Raw genomic sequence first — 20,315 nt, 5'->3', positions numbered from 1 at the left:
GGAGGGGAGGGTGGAGGGCACAGAGGGGAGGCGGGAGGGGAGGGTGGAGGGCACAGAGGGGCTGCTCCACAGGACTGGGCAGCCAATGGCGGGGTGGTACCTGGAAGGCGACCTCTGTGCTCCCATTCAAGCCACAGAAATTAAGCTACACAGACGGGCAGGTGGGGCAAACAGCACAACTAGCCTGTCTTGTGTCATCGGTATAAAATACAAGTAATGGGAGCCAATTTGTTTCTCTGTCTTTGGCCTGTGTGCTCCTACGGGTGGCTCCTACAGGTCCACGGTGACAGCCCTGTGAAACCAGTAATGCTCCGGCCATAGGGCACAGGGTTATAATCTCATCCAAATCCCTCGGCATTGACAGAGACACTCTCTTCAGGGTTTTTGCAGTATGCACCAACCACAAAAATCCTACCTGTCACAGCAAATTCTTACGAATAAAAGAGGATTTAAATCAACATCATAAACTAGTGACGTGTGTTCGTGTACCTTTAAAAGTCAGAACACGGAGAGGTGCTAACAAGAGAGAACACAAAAACAATCAGATATAAATGCAAAACCAAAGTTCTTAAGATAGATTTAAATATTTTAAAAAGGAATGATGATCGCAACAAACATTTACAGGGAGATATATTTCTTCTCTTGTTTAAATTCCCTTAAAATGTTTGAACACAGTATAGTCCTGTCTACTAGAGATTTACACATCACAAATTTTAATTTTGGTTCAATCTATAACGTGCTGTGCTCACATAACTATATATCAACCTTGATAAAAAAAAAAAAGTCTTTGCAGAGAATGGGATGTGTTATTTACATCTCTAGCGGCAGCATGGATGGGGAAGGTAGCAATATCAGCTCATGCCCCTCATGTGGAATCGACAGTGACTGGTAACTCAAAGCCGGCTTCCTGGGATGCTTTTAACAGCCTTTCGCTTCTTTCAGAGGGACCAACGGGTTTGCACTGCGTTGTATTTAGAAGAGTCATAGTCAGGACATGGAGCCATTTCCGAATGATTAAAGGAATGGGACGTGATCGAAGCAAACCACCTTTTGTGCAGTATTCCTTTTCTTGCTAATTTCATAGGACAATACCAGCTTTTTTTTTTCTTATTTTGCAAAGTGGCAGACTGCAAATTTTTGTATTGAAGGGGCTCTCTGAGAGTTTTCTTTCTTCTTCCTGTTCTCAATCCCCCTTATTCCCAAAGAGGAGAGATGAAAAAGAGATTCTCCTTCATACAGGCGGCCTCCAAGGCTACCTCTTATCAACAGCGGCTACCACTGCGGAACATAGGCCACTCTCATAGTCATCACAGCCACTTACGAATAATAAACGCATGACAGTTGCTGGAAAAACGAGAGAAATAAAGGCACCTTGCCTCACAACTTAACCTAATCATAAACTGATACTAAGTTTAGTATTTTCTTAGCCACAGTACAAGGCACACTCCCTAAACACTAATATTTTCCAACATGTAGAGCTGGGCAACTCCACTGTACTAAAGTTTATGTCCTCTTTCTCCTTGGTTCAGGAATAATATGTTGCCCAGTTTGAGGAAGCATCTCTGTTCTCTTTTTATTTATTTTTTTAAGTTTAACAAATGGTAACATCCAATAGTTTTACCTGTTCTCCTAGGTCAAAAAATAACAGCTAAATTAATAATTAATAGAATAATTTCTAAAATAATAATTTCCTTTTTTTCTTGAGATAGAGTTTTGCTCCTGTGGCCCAGACTGGGGTGCAGTGGTGCGATCTTGGCTCACTGCAACCTCCACCTCCTGGATTCAAGTGATTCTCCTGCCTCAGCCTCCCGAGGAGCTGGGATTACAGGTGCATGCCACCATGCCTGGCTAATGTTTGTATTTTTAGTAGAGATGGGGTTTCAACATGTTGGTCAGGCTGGTCTCAAACTCCTGGCCTCAAGTGATCCACCCATCTTGGCCTCCCAAAGTGCTGGGATTACAGGTGTGAGCCACCACGCCTGGACATGAATAATAGAATAATTCCTGAACACCGATCACGATAGCTAAGTAAGAGAGCTATAGAAAAGCTTAGCGGCCTAAAAGCTACAACAGGAGAGGGATCTCTACGACAGGGGTTTCACCGCTCTATTTCCAAGCTTCGTGACTAGAGTATTCAGAAGGACGTTTCCTGGAAGGATTCAGATATCAACACTTTGGATTTAACAGACTTACATTCTTGGGAAAGACTAGGAAGGATTTGGAAGATAAACTCAACCTCACCTTCACTGGCCGATAAATAAAGCCACCGAAATACGCTATTTTGTTTCTGCAGAAGAGTCAGTGCCGGATGCTGTGTGAGATGCTGACAACACCACTCAGAGGCTCAGGCTTTACCTGTGATGAAAAGAAACGCCTTCGCCCTGGCTGGTTCAAAAGTGCTCCCCAGCAGCGCCGCCTCGCAGACGTACAGCCCGGTGTCCGCCGACGTCGGGTTGCTGATGGTGAGACGTCTTCCAAAGCTGTGGAGGCCACTGGTGATTCTCAGTCCATTCCTCTTCCAGGTCACACTCAGGTCCTCCACAGGCCTGTGGGAACGAAAGGTGTTCATGATGACAACTGTGACTCATGGAGGTGGCTATGGTCATCTCGGCACAGGCTTGACGAAGCTAATTCTACCAGGGTACATGGCGGGTTGAACAACGGACACTGAAAAATCAATTCAGATACAACTCTACTCCCTCCCAGCACGCGTCGACGATGCATTCTGCTCAAGGGCTATTGAGCAAGGACAGCTAATTGCCGCAGCAATGGACCATAAGTGCTAATGATCCCTTTTGCTCAGGAAATGAACCTTTAAAATAAATACTACGAGGGGACACAACGACATGGAAGGCGGGATCATCCGAGCTTGATTCTGGAACGACCGCTAAGGAGGCAGAGAACACCTTGGCTGACTACAGAGAAGAGCAATGAACTTTTTCCTCTGCCTCCACTCCTCCCTCTTCCCTAGAGAGTGTCTCAGAGGAGCCCCCCACGACCACCCAGAGCTACACTGAAAGCACCGCCCTGTTGCAGTGGGGGACTCTGGAAGACGTCAATGCATCCATTTCCTTATCTACCCATATCTCGTATTCCTGGCCCATCTGGCCAAACAAGACCACTGTCGCTAGAAGGCTGAACCTCATGCTCCAGGGTCTCCTTCTGTCGTCGGCTCGTTACAGGTCATGTAATATTTACTGGGAGTCTCACAGGAGACGCGCTTCATACCTGGCACTGGCTATGCATTCCAAGGTGGTCTCACTGGATCCAGCCACCACACTTCTGTTGCCCGGGGGAACCACAATGGTGGGGGCCATGATTTCAGGTGTGCCAACATCTCCTGTGGCAGAGAAAAGAGAAATGTCCATGAAACTCTAAGTACAGGAGCTCCCCCCACCCCTTATCTGAGGGGACACATTCTATGACTCCTGGGGATACCTCAAACCAAAGAAAGAACCAATCCCTACAGACACAAAACGTCCCTGATGCATGATGGCCCCACACAGGATTTTTCAACTTTATGATGGCACAAAGGCCACACGCATTCAGTCCAGTCCTCGACTTAACAACGGGGCTACAAATGCACATTTATGACTTCCGATATTTTCAACTTCCGATGGGTTTATGGGAACATAACCCCACCGTGCATGGAAGGGCATCTGTTCCAAGTTCCTCCCTCTGCATACATACCTGTCATAAATGTGTAAATGAGGCACACTAAGGACTGACTACAACTGATAACGAACAGAACAACGACAACATAAGGTAATGAAAGTTATGCGAATGTGGTCCCTCTCTCTCTCTCAAAATATCTTACTGTGCTGTACTCTCCTATTTTCGGACCATGGTTGACGGAGGGTAATGGAAACCACAGAAAGTGAAATGGCAGCTAGAAGATGGGATGATCAGAGCACGACAAATGAAGACCATGGTCAGAGCCATGTTAATAGGAAGCCCAAATCTCATGGCCCTACGTGAACCCCCATGAGAAGCTCTGGGGCAGGGTCACCGTCCCTGGCCTTTCTCAGACCACATGAACCGGGGTCCAAGCACAGCCGGTGTCCTCAGGCACAATGCACAGCCTGTCCTACAGGGCGTGGTTACTGGGCCTTACGCTACTGCTCCGTGTGTTGTGTGGCTAAGGGGCTTTATTTAAACTGTTTGGTATTTTCCAAAATGCTTGCTGGCTTTATTTTTATTTTATTGATTTAAGACTTTGGTTACTGAGTTACTTAGTCTGCCTGCTATTTCCAAATCTGTTCAGTTCCACAAATACTTCATGTATCAGCCACTATGTTAGGTACGGGCGTCATTGGAAAGCAGTGGGCATTCTTCCTCCTGTCCAAATGTGCTTCCTTGGAGCCAATATATTCAATTAATAAAGTGTTCAGTCCCGTTACTGGAGTTTTAATCCGTTTTTCCTTTCTAAAAAGTACATATCCTGAATCTATGTTTTTTGAGTATCAAACTATAAATAATTTAGCTCATACTTCTAGGGACAAGGGAGGAAAAAATAGGACATATTTTTGGCCGCTTTTCTCTAAAATACATTTAACATCAAAATTAAACTACCCACAGTACACTTTACTACTGTTTATTTAGGGAAAATGAAGACCAATCCAACATTTCTAGAACAGGGATTTCAATAAAAGGCGGAGATGTAAGAGGCTGGAAATAAAAATAAATGGAAATGACTGCAAATCCAAAACGCTTCATCTGGGCTTCACGCTGAAGGGAGTCGCCACCCTTGCGAGTGGTGGAGGAGGATTCTGGCAACTGAAAGGTTCTAGCCTGCTGGGCTGGCGGTGGGGTGAGGGCCACTGAGAGAGAACAACGGGAAAGAGAGGACTGGCTTCTCATCAACACTGATGTCCCACAGTTCTGTGCTCTGGCTTGCACTGCCTAAGCAGTGTGTGATTTTTGTATTAAAGGTGCATGTGAATTCTCAAAGAAAAACAGAAGCTTGATGCAGACAGAGTCAACTAATTAATGTTTTAAAACCTCTATGTTGATGGCATGTGAGGCTGACTCTCACTCGGCCCTGGGTCCCTGGGGGGCTGAGGCAGCCTTCCCTGTCTCTAGACTCTCCAACTCTGCAGCGGACCCTCGAAGCTTCTCCAGACACCTTCCTGCTGATGCCTTCCCTTTGTAAAATTGCCGAGATTCTTGGGCTGGTTATCAGATTTCTGAGGAGATGGCGGAGTCCAGACGCACTCACCATGGGGCAAAGGACATGAACGGAATGCCAATCAGACTAACGGCCTGCCTGTCACCTGTGAAGGTCGCTGATGAGAAACGACTGGAGAAGCTAATATTTGCAAATAGTTATGAGAAGTGAAGGGAGGCCGTGGCTAATGCCAAAAGGTCACTGAGCAGGGTGCTAATTTGGCATTAATCACTGCTCAGGCACGGTGGCAGATGAGGAAGCCTGAGCTCAGGGCTGGGGATGATGCCTGAGGAGGACGGTCCCTGGGCCACTGACTCCCTCCTCCCCAGACTGGTAGGGGCTCAGCTCCTGGCAGACCCCAAGGGGCTGTGCTGTGGACAGATGAGTCCCAAGGCTGAGTTCACAGCCCCACAGGGCCAAGCGCCACAGGCACCACATACACCCCTCCATCACAGGGTTCAGCCCCACCACAGGAAGAGGAAGCTGTCCTTTGTGTTGATTCACCTAGAGCCTTAAAAAAAGCAGTGGTGGCCGGGCATGGTGGCTCACGCCTGTCATCCCAGCACTCTGGGAGGCTGAGGCAGGCGGATCAGGAGGTCAGGAGATCGAGACCATCTTGGCCAACACAGTGAAACCCTGTCTCCACTAAAAATACAAAAAACAAATTAGCCAGGTATGGTGGCCCACGCCTGTAGTCCCAGTTACTTGGGAGACTGAGGCAGGAGAATCACTAGAACCCGGGAGGCGGAGGTTGCAGTGAGCTGAGATCGTACCACTGCACTCCAGCCTGGGCGACAGAGCGAGACTCCATCTTAAAATAATAACAATAATAACAATAAATAAATAAATAAATAAAAAACAATGGTAATACACACACAAGATCACCACCACAGCAAGGTGAAGGTTATATAGGTCTTCTGATGGCAAAGTTATGCATTTTCTATTGAAACTGCACAAAAACATTTCAGTGGAATATTACATAAGTGACCAGAATCCAGATATTCCAATAGCAAGGAGAGTGCTCATTATAGTACATGATCCTGGTATATTTTCTTCCTTTACAAAAAATTGTTTTAAATTTCAATCAAATTTGTATGTGCACATAAATTAAAAAGAACAGTACAGAGAGGCTTAAAAAGAAACAAAACCGTACCCCCTCCCGCTAAGGCAGTCTCCTCTAAATCTGTTGGTGTTTTATCTTAGTTTTGAGCTCCATGTCTTTAAACTATAGGCATCTATTGCTATGTCTTGTTTTTAGCCAGTCTGAGACATTATCTATTGACTTTCTGCTACAACAGATGAACTTTTACCTCACACCACTTTACGACGATCTCAAACAGGATTTTTACTTCTTCTGTTATTTACCTGTGTTTTATATATATATGAATATATGTATATATTTTAAAAAGACATAGATATATATATTTTAAGTGATATAAAGATAGCTATAGATACATAGACATATATGTATATATTTTTAAAAAAAGATATACATAGTGAAATCCCATGTCTACAAAAATACACACACACATACACACACATACACACATATGCAAATACATCTTTTTAAAAGGAAAGGCAATTAGAAATCCCAGGGGAAAAAAAAATTCTGTAGAAGAAATAAATATAATCTCTCTATACTGCCTAGCTGTGCAGCAGATGATAATCTTGACACAGTAAATATAATATAAACATTGTATTTTTTTTCAACTTTAGAATTAATCTATAGTCTATAGTCTAAAATGCCAGATGTAATTGTGCCGAGGAAACAGAATGTAATTTTTTTTTTTTTTTTGAGACGGAGTCTCGCTCTGTTGCCCAGGCTGGAGTGCAGTGGAGTGATCTCAGCTCACTGCAAGCTCCGCCTCCTGGGTTCACGCCATTCTGCTGCCTCAGCCTCCCGAGTAGCTGGGACTACAGGCGCCCGCCACCTCGCCCGGCTAGTTTTTTTGTATTTTTTAGTAGAGACGGGGTTTCACCGTGTTAGCCAGGATGGTCTCGATCTCCTGACCTCGTGATCCACCCGTCTCGGCCTCCCAAAGTGCTGGGATTACAGGCGTGAGCCACCGCGCCCGGCCAAATGTTTTTAACCTCAACGATATAAAACTGCAGAAGACGGAGTGAGGTCGAAGAGTAGAAGAGAATTGAGGGTAAGGGTGGCTTCCCATTATACAATAGGGAGAGAAAAGCTACTGATTCCAGTAGCACAAGAAATAAAGAAGTGTGTGTGTGTATGCATGCTCATGTATATACCTTTGAGTTACAATGGTAAACAACAAAAGGCCTCCACATACTGTTTGGACTATATTTTGAGAAGGATGTGTGTGTGAAGACACATGAGTTAAAAAGCTCATCCGTCACAGCAGGAGGTCAGTAGGTAACGTCTACAATTGGTAAATGCAGAATTAGCAATAGACACATATTGTTAAGGCACAGAGTTAAATATTAGCACAAAGGGCTAAACAGAGAAGAGCATGCCTCTGGTGTGAGAGTGGCGAAAACTGCTGCACTCTGTTTACAGCCTTTTTGCTGTTCTCTTTTATCCACATGCAGGCAATCTACCGAGCTCCCTTTAAACACAGAGACGTTCCCTTTTCTGTTTGGTGTGGACTCGTCGCCCTGAGACTCTCTCCCTCTCCTGTTCGGAGTGGATTCGTCACTCTGAGACTCTCTCTCCCTTTCCTGTTCGGTGTGGACTCGTCACTCTGAGAGTCTCCTCCACTGCATTCTTGGGTAACACCCGCTGTTCCCTGGACCTCACTGTCTCCTTCTTGGCATACGTCCTCACTTAACTAGAGCATCCTTAAATAACTTAAGAAAAGGTAAGTTTTCAAAGTTATTGAATGAAGTAAAGAATGATTTTTGGCCAGGCTTAGTGGCTTACATCTGTAATCCCAGCACTTTGGGAGGCCAAGGTGAGTGGCTACTTTGAGATGAGCCTAGGCAATATGGCAAAATCCTGTCTCTATCCAAGAAAAAAAAAAAATTAGCAGGTGTGGTGGCACATGTATGTAGTCCCAGCCAGTCAGGAGGCTGAGGCGGGAGGATCACTTGAATTCAGGAGTTTGAGACCAGCCTGGGCAACACAGTGAAACCCCATGTCTACAAAAATAATTTTTTTATTAGCCAGGTTTGGTGGTCTGTGCCTATGGTTCCATCTACTTCAGAGGCTGAGGTGGGAAGACTGCTTGAGCCCAGGAGGTTGAGGCTGCAGTGAGCTATGATTGTACCACTGCACTCCAGCCTGGGCAACAGAGCAAGACCCTGTCTCAAAAAAAATAAATAAAATAAAATGCGTCTAAGTGTAGGGGCGTTTATACATTGTGCTAGGTAATTGAAAGGCCCTTTCACTCTAGACATGCACACTCATTAGCGTTAGTTCCTTCATAATTTTCTCCCCTCTGTTTTCTCTGTTTTTTCTTTCTAGGGCTCTTATTGGTTGGATTTTAGGACTCTGGATTGATTCAACATGCTTCTTACTTTTTTCCAATATTTTCCTTTTTTTAATTTTGGAAAGAGCACCTCACCTTTATCTTCTAACTTGTCTTTTGGATGTTTATTTCAGTAACCATATTGTAACTCCCAAGACTAACTTTTTGTCCTGTGTTCATTTTTCATTGCATCCTGTTCTTGTTTCGTAGGTGAAATATATTTCTAAATGTCTTGGAGGGTATAAACACTTTCTGAAGTTCTGTTTTGTGTTCCTCTGGATCTTTTTGCTTCCTCTTTGTTAATTTGATATATCTTTTATAGGAAGGGTTTTCTTCAAATGATCCCTGTGTCCTTTCACACATATGAATGAACCAGGAGATGTCAATTGACGACTTCATGTTAATAAAGTGAAACATTCACAACTATTCTGAAGGGACCCTAAATCCCAAAGTGTGGACGCCTTTTCTCTGGGGCCATTCATTATCTATATAGCCTTCTATTTGTTCATCTACCTTTTTATTCTAGCTTAAGTATTCTGCTTCCAGTTTCAGGGGTAAGAAGTAGACTATTTTTGTTTGATTTTGAGACAGTCTCATTTTGTCACCCAGGCTGGAGTGCAGTAGCACAATCTCAGCTCACTTCGACCTCCACCTCCCAAGCTCAAGCAATTCTCCTGCCTCAGCCTCCTGAGTAGCTGGGATTACAACATAGACTGTTCTTTATACAAACTACCAATGGTTCCCCCTGTTTTTAGCTCTCTGTCATAACCAGCCCCTCCATGACCAAGTCTGCCCCAAGTGTCCCCAGGCTGAGGCCCTCTCCTCAGGTGGTTGTGATACCGCCCTCTGAGATCCTCTTTCTGGGTGTTCGTTCTTATCCTTCTTTGGTACTGGCTCCTCTTCCTTTCTTTTTGTCATTGTGGACGTAAGCCTCTCCTTCTTTTACTGCTTTTGAGTGGGTTTTTTGCTCCTTTTGTAAGCAAGAGGAAGTCAACGGATGGACTTTGCCATTTTTTACCTGCCATGATGCCTTTCTACCAAAAGGTTTCCCAAGTTGAGTTTTTAGAAGATGCAAAGAATATCTAAGCATTTTAAAAAGAATGAAACCACCTATTTCTGTTATTTGCATAGCTGAGATATAACAAACACTCATCAAATACTCAATGATTATCATAGATATTCTAAAATAGCCACCACTACTATTACTTTCTGCTTCAACATCTTACATTAACAAAATGCCACATACCAATGAACAAGGCCTCAGTTCCAAGAACAAAAACAAAAGTAGAGAAAGGAATTCTATTTTGCCAAGCTGCCATGTAGCCACGAAACAGCTTGGTAAATGATTTACACATGTTGCCCATTTAATATAATGACAACCCAGTAAGATAACGATTGTTATCCCCCTTTTACAGATGAGAAAATCGAGGCCCTAAGTCACATGGTTTCATGTGATAGAGAAAAGCTTTAAATCATGGAATGTCTTCATCCAGAGTTGATAATCTTTCTTTTACATAATGCTGCCTCCTCCTAACAAAAACACGGGTTGTACTCTGTTAAGCAAAAATTAAATGAACTGGAATACTCCTTCCCTCAAGCATTTCCTTAATTGAGACTTTACAGCAGCGTTCTCAACTGAACATTTCCCAGGCTGGTCTTGGGTGGCTGGAGGTGAAGACACTGAATCAAAAGAAGATTTCTGCAGAAGTCAGCAACCAACAGGCGCCAGGTAGCTTCAGAGGCAGAAAGGCAAACACTTCAGATGACGCCTCTTTGTAGTTACAGGAATAAAGAACATGTAGCAGTGGGAAACGAAGCCTAATCCTAGTCAATTTCCCCCACATGAACCTCTTTACTCACAGAAGAGGCTGAGGAAGGAGAAGCTGTCTAGGTCGCATTTAATTAAAAAGTACATTTAAAGAACATCAAGTCTCTGAAACAAAAAAAATAAAGTTCAAAGTTAACCCGAACTGCTAAGCTGTGGAATTACTGCAGATAAAGTCGGATGAATGGAAAACACCCCATTCCGTGGCAGCCCACACCGTGCTCCAGGTTGGGGAGCAGGCGAACGAGCGACAGCAGGTCATGCAGCCTCGGCGCTAGGAACACAACCGGGAGGCAGGGGTGGGGTGGGGGAAAGAACCCTGCCCTGAAGGAGGAGAGGAAAGGGAGCAGCCCCGTGGGCAGCTGGGCACACAGCTCTCCAGGCAGCCAGAATGGAAAATGCAAGACCCCAATGCACACCAGGGGAGGAGGACGAAGGGGAGAAGGGAAGAAGAGGGGAGGAGGAGGGAGGGGAGGGGAGGGAGGGGCGGGGGGGAGGAGGGGGTAGGAGGAGGGGTGGAGAGGGAAGGGGAGGGGCATGGGGAGGCGGAGGCGGCGGCGGCGGCACCTTGAGCCTGCTGGGAAGGCAGGAAGTCTGGCCACAGCTCAGGAGGCATATGTTGCCCTTGGGGCTCTGAGCACAGTTGCTCCCCCACACTTTTGTTAAAAAGATCCCAGCACCTCGTTAAAAAACACAGCCTTCTGTTTCCAGGAAAAGTCTACCCCGTAAAGCAGTGGGATTTTCCAGAACATGGGAGAGAGTAAATCCTACGTTTTGGTTTATTCTATTAAAACCACTGTTTTCCACATCTGGATTTACAGCCGAGTGCTCCTGGCGAATATGCCTCTTGAAACTTTCGCAGCAGCCAGCCGGAACAGGGACGGGCCATGGGCCGTTCCCCGCACATGGCCAGGCTGCTCCCTGTGCCACACCAGAAAACAATGAGGTCAAAGCTGCCCTGGACCAAAAGATGCTGAGTCATATTTTCCCTGAGCCATGAGACTCATGCATAACTTCCAAGCGGACATGGGCAACGGGAACCATATAAACAGACGTTTCCAACGAGAAGCGCCTTTGTTGTGAGAAAAACCGTAGTACAAGTGCCACAAATTCTAAGATTAAAAACAATCTCCAGGGTTTTCCTTTTTAGTGTGTCTACATCTCTAGGGGTTTTGTTTTTGTAGAAACAGGATTCCGTCAAAAAACCAGCAGGTAAGGGGGGGTCTACAGGGCCACCTGAAAACCCAGTATCTTCCTGCTCCAAAAATAATTGGTCTAAAACTTATAGAAACGAGAAAACATTTTTTCAAACACACACGCACATGGGAAAAGATCCTATTTGAAAAGCTCAGTGTTGAGCAATGTGTCCTTTGGCTTCTTTTAAATCTTTTTTCAACATCCTATCAAGTATTTTTCGATCGTGTTGTCCAGATGAGATAACAGTTAGAAAAATGCTTTCAAATTGTGCCAACTGGTTATCTGGAGAGAAGATGAAGGGATCCCTCTCAAGCTGCTGCCTCGGGGATCCCGGCTCCTCTGACCCTGCCCTGTCTCTGCAGAGTCATTACCTGCTGGTGGGGTGGTCCATGTGAAATAAGGAGGGACGCATGTGTTATTTATCTTTGTACCCAGCAAACTACCAAGATAACAACAGCCTGACTATAAGCACTTGCCGAGAGAAGAACAAAGTCTTGTCCAAATACACCACAGATGGTTATCACCAGCAGATCACCATCGCTACAGGATGGCTGCAACGGTAACGACTGCCTCTTATTTCAGGAGCACGGTGGCAGGTGCTGGGGATACGAAGTTGAACTGGCTAATGTCCACCTCATCAAAGAGGTTCGAGTTTGGTGGAGGATGACAGCCACATGAACAGAGCAAGGATGTTGGGGCGGGGCTGCGAGAGCCAGAGAGAACGGAGATGGAAGGGCGGGGGGGGGGGGTGTGGCATTGAGGTCAGTTCTTCCAGGGGAAATTGGGAAAGGTTTGAGCGGGGAAGATGGATAGGTATCCCCCAGTCAGACAACGGAAGGAAAGGCATTTCAGGAATAGGAGAAAAGGGGGGAACCCGTTTGGCCCATTTGGGAAAAAGGAAGCAGTTCTTGGTGGCTGAGGGGTAGCGGGGGCATGGGCATGGCCACAGCTGGCCACGGAGGAGGCAGGAGTGCCACACTCAGGAGTGCAGACTTGACTCATCAGAGAATAGAGAGGCTGGCAAGGGCATCAAGGAGGAAAGCCACGGCCAGTCTTGCACACTGTCTAGAGCGGGTGGGAGCACTGTCAGGGAGCCACAGCCAAAGCCTACTACAGGGTTTGGGAACAGGGTGTTAAGTCCAGTGGGTCAAGGGTATTGCTAAGAGGATGAAGAAAGACAGGGGTGAGTATGACAAACAGAAGGGGGCAAAGGGAGGGGTGAGAGGGACAGAGGCATCTAAGACCCCTTGCTTCTCACCAAGTTTCTCGGTTGAGCTGCTTGGTGGGTGGCTGGGCAGCTTATAAGAGGGAACGCTCAGGAGACGGATGGGGGCTGGGAGTGGCAGTGCTGGTGTGTCAGGAGGGAGGAGAAGGGAAGGTATTCTGCAGAAGCTGCCCAGGTTTCCTAAGGAGTGTCTGTGGGATACCCAGGTGCACAGGTTCAGGGGGTACATGGGCGGTGATTGAAAGTAGGAGGCCAAGGGACCACTCCATGAGCGCATGAGGAGCGAGCACAGGAGACAGGCTGCAGAGAAGCCAGGGAGCACTGACCTTTATTTTTTAACTAATTAATTTATTATTATTATTATTATTATTATTATTGAGACAGAGTCTCAAAATACAGGTTGGAGTACAGTGGCACGATCCCTGCTCGCTACAAACTCTGCCTCCCAGATTCAAGTGATTCTCCTGCCTCAGCCTCCTGAGACAGGTGCCCGCCACCACACCCGGCTAATTTTTGTATTTTTAGTAGAGATGGGGCTTCACCATGTTGCACAGGCTGGTCTCCCAAAGTGCCTCAGCCTCCCCAAGTGCTGGGATTACAGGCGGGAGGCACCAGACCCAGTCAGCACTGAGGCACAGTGAGAACGATGGGCAGAGCAATGAAGGAAGAAGATGCCATAAAACGAGAAGGAAGGAGACTACTGTTTTTTTCCCAAATGAACAGGCGTTTCCATGTATAAAACCAAGCCTACTTCTGCTCGAGTTTTAAGATGAGTCTTTGAGTTTGCCTTGCAGGACGGTGGCTAAGGAATGCAGAGCTCTACAGAAGCAGAAGTCCTGACCTCCACCAAGGAGGGTTTCACTGTCCTGCAAAGCACGTTTAGAACATTATCCAACCTGAAGCACTATTCTGTTCAGTTCTGTAGGTCAGTTTCTGAAGCCAGGGTGGCTCCGGCCATCCTCCACCTGCTTTCTGACAATGAGAAGCACAGGAACTCGTGAGTCTTTGATGGCTTTGAACGTTCCCCATGCATTGCAAGGTGTACTTGGTGGTCTTTCACGGGCTGGGTGAAGACAGCTTCATGACCCTTCACTTAAAATCAGGTGGATTTTCTGCTTATCAATTGCCTTTGGAACTATGTGAAGACTGTCACCTTTCTCTGCATTGTTAAAATGGCCTGGAAAAGGGATTAAGCGCTTTCCTGTCTGCAAAAGCATCTCAGAGCAACAGGTGTGTCGGATCTCTTGCCACCAAGGAGAGTAGGCATCTGGATAGCTCAGGCTGTGACTCTGCCCCCGGGACATATATTTTTAAAGAGACTCAGATATACATATACATATATATGTGTATATCTCCAAGAACCCAGAAACATTATTATTTTTTTTCTTAAAATGTCCAAAGTGAAACACGTGCAGGCAGCAGGCAGATCCAGGTCATTCCCCAGCCCACCAAGAGGCAAGTCTCTTGTAGCAGAATCTGGGCAATTTTGAGATGCACTTTATTGTGAAAACTGAAATTCACTGTGATTTCTTTTCTAACAAGAAAAAAACATGTTCACGAGATAGAAAATTCCTCCCACCCTTTACCTTTCCCACATTCACTTTCTTAATCTTTACTCACCCAGCCCCTGGATGGTGGAGGCTGGTTTATACATTTCTGAGTGTATATTTTGTTGTGCGTGGAGGACATTTTCTATTCTTTTAAGAGCTGCCTCCTTTATAGTTCATCATCCAGAAGGCAATCACGAATGCGAAAGGCATTAGGATCGTGCAGTGAGAGGAATCAGACGTGTGGGGACTGGGCAGGCACCCTCACAAACCCAACCCCAAAAGATCTAATCCCCAAAAATTCCCTGGAGACAGGTGTTCCCTGCTGACTAGATTCTTCTCATTTCCTGCCCAGCAGGAGGAGGGAAAGGGAGGAAATACGGCCGTATATCCCATTTCCAATTCTCTCTTTCACGCATCTTCATTTTTATCTCAATACAGTGCTTCCGGACTTTTCTACTGATGAGAGATGATAAATAAAATAATATGACAGTTTGACAAACAATCCGGCAGTTTCTTTTCTTCTCATTTATAACATATTTGAAAACATACACATTTGGAAATGAATGGAAGGTAACAAAGAATGTATCCTCTTCGGCTTTTTACTGGGCAGAGAAAAATGAAGGTGATAAAAGACAGTGCTGCAGTTGGCTCATACATTTGTTTTATTTATTTCAGGATGAGCACAAATTGATAAACCATAAAATAGGTGCATGGGTTTAGGAGCTGCATGATTGGACACTAGAGTGATCCAAATATCTGACTCAAGAGACAACAGCTGAGGATCTCCTTTTTTTTTTTTTTTTGTGAGGGGGTGTTGTGTTCTGTCACCCAGGTTGGAGTGCAGTGGCACGATCTCAGCTCACTGCAAGCTCTGCCTCCCAGGTTCACGCCATTCTCCTGCCTCAGCCTCCCAAGTAGCTGGGACTACAAGCGCCCGCCACCATTCCTGGCTAATTTTGTTTTTGTATTTTTAGTAGCGACGGGGTTTCACCGTGTTAGTCAGGTTAGTCACGATCTCTTGACCTCGTGATTCGCCTGCCTCGGCCTCCCAAAATGCTGGGATTACAGGCATGAACCACTGTGCCCAGCCGAGGATCTGCTTTTTATCCAAACACATAAATGCATAATCTCCCACTGAGTAGAAGTACCATCCCCAATGGAAAGACTAGGATCGTAAGTCTTTTCAGTGGACCAAGTTACGGGTAAGAGGGTATTTGTCTCAAGATGAGGTCCACTTCTGAATGGAATTCTGAAGTTGCTGAGAATGTAACCAGGCATGTAACAGATCACTTTTAGCTGCGATAAGAAATGGCCTGGAGGCCGGATATGTAGTAGCTTATGGCTGTAATCCCAGCACTTTGGGAGGTCAAGGCAGGTGGAGCACCTGAGGTCAGGAGTTCAAGACCAGTTTGGGCAACACGGTGAAATCCTGTTTCTACTAAATATACCAAATTAGCTGGGTGTGGTAGTAGGTGCCTGTAATCCCAGCTACTCGGGAGGCTGAGGCAAGACAATCACTTGAACCTGGGAGGCGGAGGTTGCAGTGAGCCGAGATCACGCCACTGCACTCCAGTCTGGGTGACAGAGTGAGACTCCATCTCAAAGAAAAAAAAAAAATGCTCTTGAGTAATTTTGCCAAGCATGCAAGCCTGGGCACGGAGCCCAAGCCCATTAGGGCAACTGATGCCCGTCTGAAGCTATTAACATGGACAATGGGAACCTGCAGGATGTGCGGGCAGGGGCCTTTGAAGACTTGGTCCTCCTCGACCCAAACTGCAGGAGCTCCCTGGCACAAAGCTCTTTTCAAAGTTGAAATGAGAGACATACAACATTGAGAGGCTGCTAGGCCAAGTGGCTAAGAATCTTAGATCCATCCAGTGAACACCATTGCGTTTAATACCTTGGAATGGAGGGATCCAAACGGACCTGCGATTTTGTTTTGAATGTCCACAAAAGCGTCCTGTTAAGCCCAGTGTTTAAGAAGAGCAGTGAGGACATGAGCTCACTGCCCTGATGATCCTGCCTCTGCAGGCTGCGTGGTTCTGCCGCGTGGCCTTTGGTCTTCCCCATGGTTCTCAGCTCCATTTGCAGGATGACTTGTTGTGCTGGTTTTGTTCGTGTCTGTCTCTCCCCACTGGAACGCATGACCACGAGCACAGGCATTTTCATCTGTCCTGTTCTGCCCATATTCCCAGGGCCTCGAACGGTGCCTGATACGTCACAGGGGCCTCATAAATATCTGTTGGGTGAACAGCGTGAGGTCCTTGGGACAAGGGTAGACCTCCGCAGGACCAAATGTCATAGAGCTGAGAGGTTTCACCTCCAGATCTCGGTGCAGTGTTGTTGAGAACTGCCCGGCTCTTGAGGCACACGCCACTGCACGGACAGCTTCCTTGACATGCCAGTCAAGACCAGGCATGCAATGATCACCGCCAGGCAGCCAGGGCTTCTCTTTCACAGCCTCTCCAAGTTTCAACATTTCCTGAGCTTCGGCTGCACCTGACCATGTAGCATCCTCTGAAACATCCCCTCTGCCCTCCTCAGACCTGAGTGTCCCTACCTGTAACAGCTCTTTCCATTCCTACCTCGTCCCCGGCCCTATGGCTGCCTCCTGAAATCCCAGCCATTCAGCAGGGCCCAGAGGACACAGTGCCTCCTCCAGGCAGGCTTCCCTGTACCCTTGATTAAGGTGGCCTTTCCTCTTTGTACTTTTGGTACACTTTTTCCCCCCATTGGGGTTAAATACACAAAACATAAAATACCCCCTTAACCATTTCTAAGTGAACAGTTCATTGGCATTCAGCACACTCAAGCTGTGATGCAGCCAGCACCACTATGCATCTCCACATTTTTTTTTTCTTTTTTGAGGCAGAGTCTTGCTCTGTCACCAAGGCTGAAGTGCAGTGGCGCGATCTTGGCTCACTACAACCTCCACCTCCTGGGTTCACGCGTTTCTCCTGCCTCAGCCTCTCAAGTAGCTGGGATTATAGGTGTCTGCCACCATGCCTGGCTAATTTTTTTTGTTGTTGTTGTATTTTTAGTAGAGACGGGGTTTCACCGTGTTAGCCAGGATAGTCTCAATCTCCTGACCTCGTGATCTGCCCGCCTCGGCCTCCCAAAGCGCTGGGATTACAGGCGTGAGCCACCGTGCCTGACCCAAAATGTTTTTATTTTCCCAAACTGAAACTCTGCACCCCATTAAACACTCCCCACTTGCTCCTCCCCAGCCCCTGGCACCCACCATCCTACTTTCTGTCTCTATGAACTTGATTCTAGATACCTCATGTAAGTGGAATCACACAGTATTTATCTTTTGCTGACTGCCTTAATTCACTTACCATAAGGCCCCCCAGGTTCATCGATGCAGCATGTGTCAGAATGTCCTTCCTTTTCAAGGATGAATAGTATTCCACTGTGTGGATGGACTCCATTGAGTTTATCCACTGATGTGTCCATGAACACCTGGGTTGCTCCCACCTTTTAATTAGCATGAATAGTGCTGCTATAAACAGGTGTACAAACATCCGTTCAACTCTTTGCTTTCAGCTCTTTTGGGTGTATATCCAGAAGTGGAATTGCTAGACCATACGGCAACCTGATGTTTAATTTTTGGGGGAACCACCAAGCTGTTTTCAAAAGGCTGCTTCGTTATACGTTCCTCCTAGCAGCGCATAAGCGTTCCAGTTTCTCCACGTCCTTGCCAACACTTGTTACTTTCTGTTTTTGTTTTGTTTTCTGTTTTTAAGTATAGCCATCCTAATGGGAGTGGGGTGGTCTTTCATTGTGGTTTTATTCGCATTTCTCTCGTGATTAGTGACATTGAGTATTTTTCCATGTGTTTACTAGTCATTTGTATCTCTTCTTTGGAGAAATGTCTATTCCAGTTCTTTGCCCTTTTTAAAAATAGCTTTTTTTTTTTTTAATTGTTGTTAAGTTGTAGGAATTCTTTGTATAGTCTGGATTTTAATCCCTTACTATATACATGATCTGCAAATATTTCCTCCCATTCCACAGGTTGCCTTTTCACTCTGTTGACAGTGTCCTTTGATGCAGAAGGGTGTTTAATTTTGATTTTTTTTTCTTTTGTTGCCTGGGCTTTTGGTGTTATAAATATCATTGCTAAGTCTAATGTCATAAAGTTTTCTTCTAGGAGTTTTATAGTTCCAGGTCTTGCATTTAGGTTTTTGACCCATTTTGCATTAATTTTTGTACACGGTGTAAGGTGTGGGGTGTACCTGCTATACTCTGTTAATATGGCTTTGTAGCAGGTGCTGCCTGTGCCCTGCCCATCGTCCCTGGCACTCACCATTCACCTGCAGGCCCAGGGCTTTCTGTAAGCACCCATCAGTTCCTACTAAAGGCCATTCTGTGGCCAGTGATATGGCTGGCTTACAAAGGTGAGGCAGATAGACAGAAAAGAATGTTCTCAAAGTTGTTCTTGCCAATACAGCAGGTGAGGTGAGGCATAAATACCTAGGCTTCCTCCCCTCCTTGGGTAAGCAACACTGAAGTGGCTTTGCACAGTCTCCCTGGGGTTGCCTCTGGGCTGAGCCTCGCTGCTCACCACACTGGTGAAAGCTCACAGATCAATGCTCACCAGCGCCTTTCCCTGCTGTCTCCTTTCCTCACTCCTCTGCTCACACTTCCTGGGGTCAGCACTCAATGCACTATTGCATGTACATCTTTGTTCGGCTCACTGGCTCTGCTTCTGGGAAAGCAGGAGGGTAGCCCATCTCTTTCAGCCCTTGTGCATTTGGACATGCGCTTACCGGCCCCACTCCTTGCAAACCCCTGGAAGGCACGTGATACTTGTGGACCCCTGTATGCTTCAGAGCATCTGGCAAACAGTAAGTGCCTAATAGATGTTTGCTAAGATTGCATGAGTGTAACTTTACATTTTCTAAATAGACATCAACGCCTGTTCCTACAGCTTCCTCATGTCAAGAATTTTGCATGCACCTTTTCGGAAAAGCAGCAGAGCTCCTCTGCTCCTGGGATGTTTGTGACCATTTGCTGGGCTCCAGTCCACGGATAATCAGATGTTCTTTGCATAGCCTGTGATTCAAAAACAGTATCTGTAACTAGAAAAGTGTCCTTAATAGATAAACCAAGAACAAAGACATTCAATCCCGAGTCCCTGGAGAAAGCAGAAAATTGTCTTAACAAATGCTTTGAACACAGGAGAGAAAGAAAAAAGGAGATAAATAAGAGGGAAGGGGTCACAGTCTATTCAGAAAATGTATCTTGAAATTCACAATTATGCCCCCTCCTTAAAATACAAGAAAGATCTTTAGAAAACCAGACTGAATTGAAGTTATTTTCTCTTGCTACAGATACCACCGTTCAACTCACAGGCTAGAAATTATGGCTACTGAGGCGGAAGGTAAATTCACCGTCTAGTTACAAAGAGGCCTGCCTGGGTGCTGTGAGGCCGGTGAATGTTCCCAGGGCTGTTACATTTTGAAGACTTTCTTAATGGGAACAACACCAAACAGAAAGCTTTCTCTTCCACACCTTCCCCTAGCCACGCGAAAAACACAGAGCCAAGGGCCAACCTTTCGAGAGACAGATTTCTTGGGGCTTCCGTTTCTAACCAGAAAGGGCATCCCATGGACCGGTAGGTCACCCTCTTCTTATTTTTTCATATCTTAAGTAAAACCAGACCTTCTCAAGTTAGAAATTCACAACCAAATGCTGAAAGGCAGTAGTACCCGGGACAGAAGAAATACTTTTATCAGTCATGGGGCACTTCCGTTTCTCATGTATTCCCACCTCAAACGCAAAGGTTTCTACAAATATAACAACGAACACTTCCACGGCCATGCTTTTAGATAATCAGTGTCTTATTTATTTCATTTTTGAGGAGCACAAACTCTGAGGAAGAAAATCTTGCAGGGTTTCTATCCTAACCCACATCAAG

The 20,315-nt window shown here is 45.9% G+C and overlaps 1 protein-coding gene across 1 annotated transcript in view; it reads right to left on the bottom strand.

Annotated features, from left to right (window-relative positions):
• SDK1 (sidekick cell adhesion molecule 1) overlaps positions 1-20,315 on the bottom strand; it is a 985,027-nt gene that overhangs the window by 321,640 nt on the left and 643,072 nt on the right. The window contains exons 9-10 of the mRNA XM_026449463.2: positions 3,229-3,337; positions 2,356-2,546 (exon numbers count right to left, since the gene is read on the bottom strand). Of these exons, the coding sequence (XP_026305248.2) occupies positions 2,356-2,546; positions 3,229-3,337 (300 nt within the window). The remainder of the gene's footprint in view (positions 1-2,355; positions 2,547-3,228; positions 3,338-20,315) is intronic.

This window comes from Piliocolobus tephrosceles, chromosome 8, assembly GCF_002776525.5.
Source record: "Piliocolobus tephrosceles isolate RC106 chromosome 8, ASM277652v3, whole genome shotgun sequence".
Classification (NCBI taxonomy): domain Eukaryota; kingdom Metazoa; phylum Chordata; class Mammalia; order Primates; family Cercopithecidae; genus Piliocolobus; species Piliocolobus tephrosceles.
Note: the sequence above shows the minus strand (reverse complement) of the source record. Positions and strands in the feature narration are given on the sequence as shown.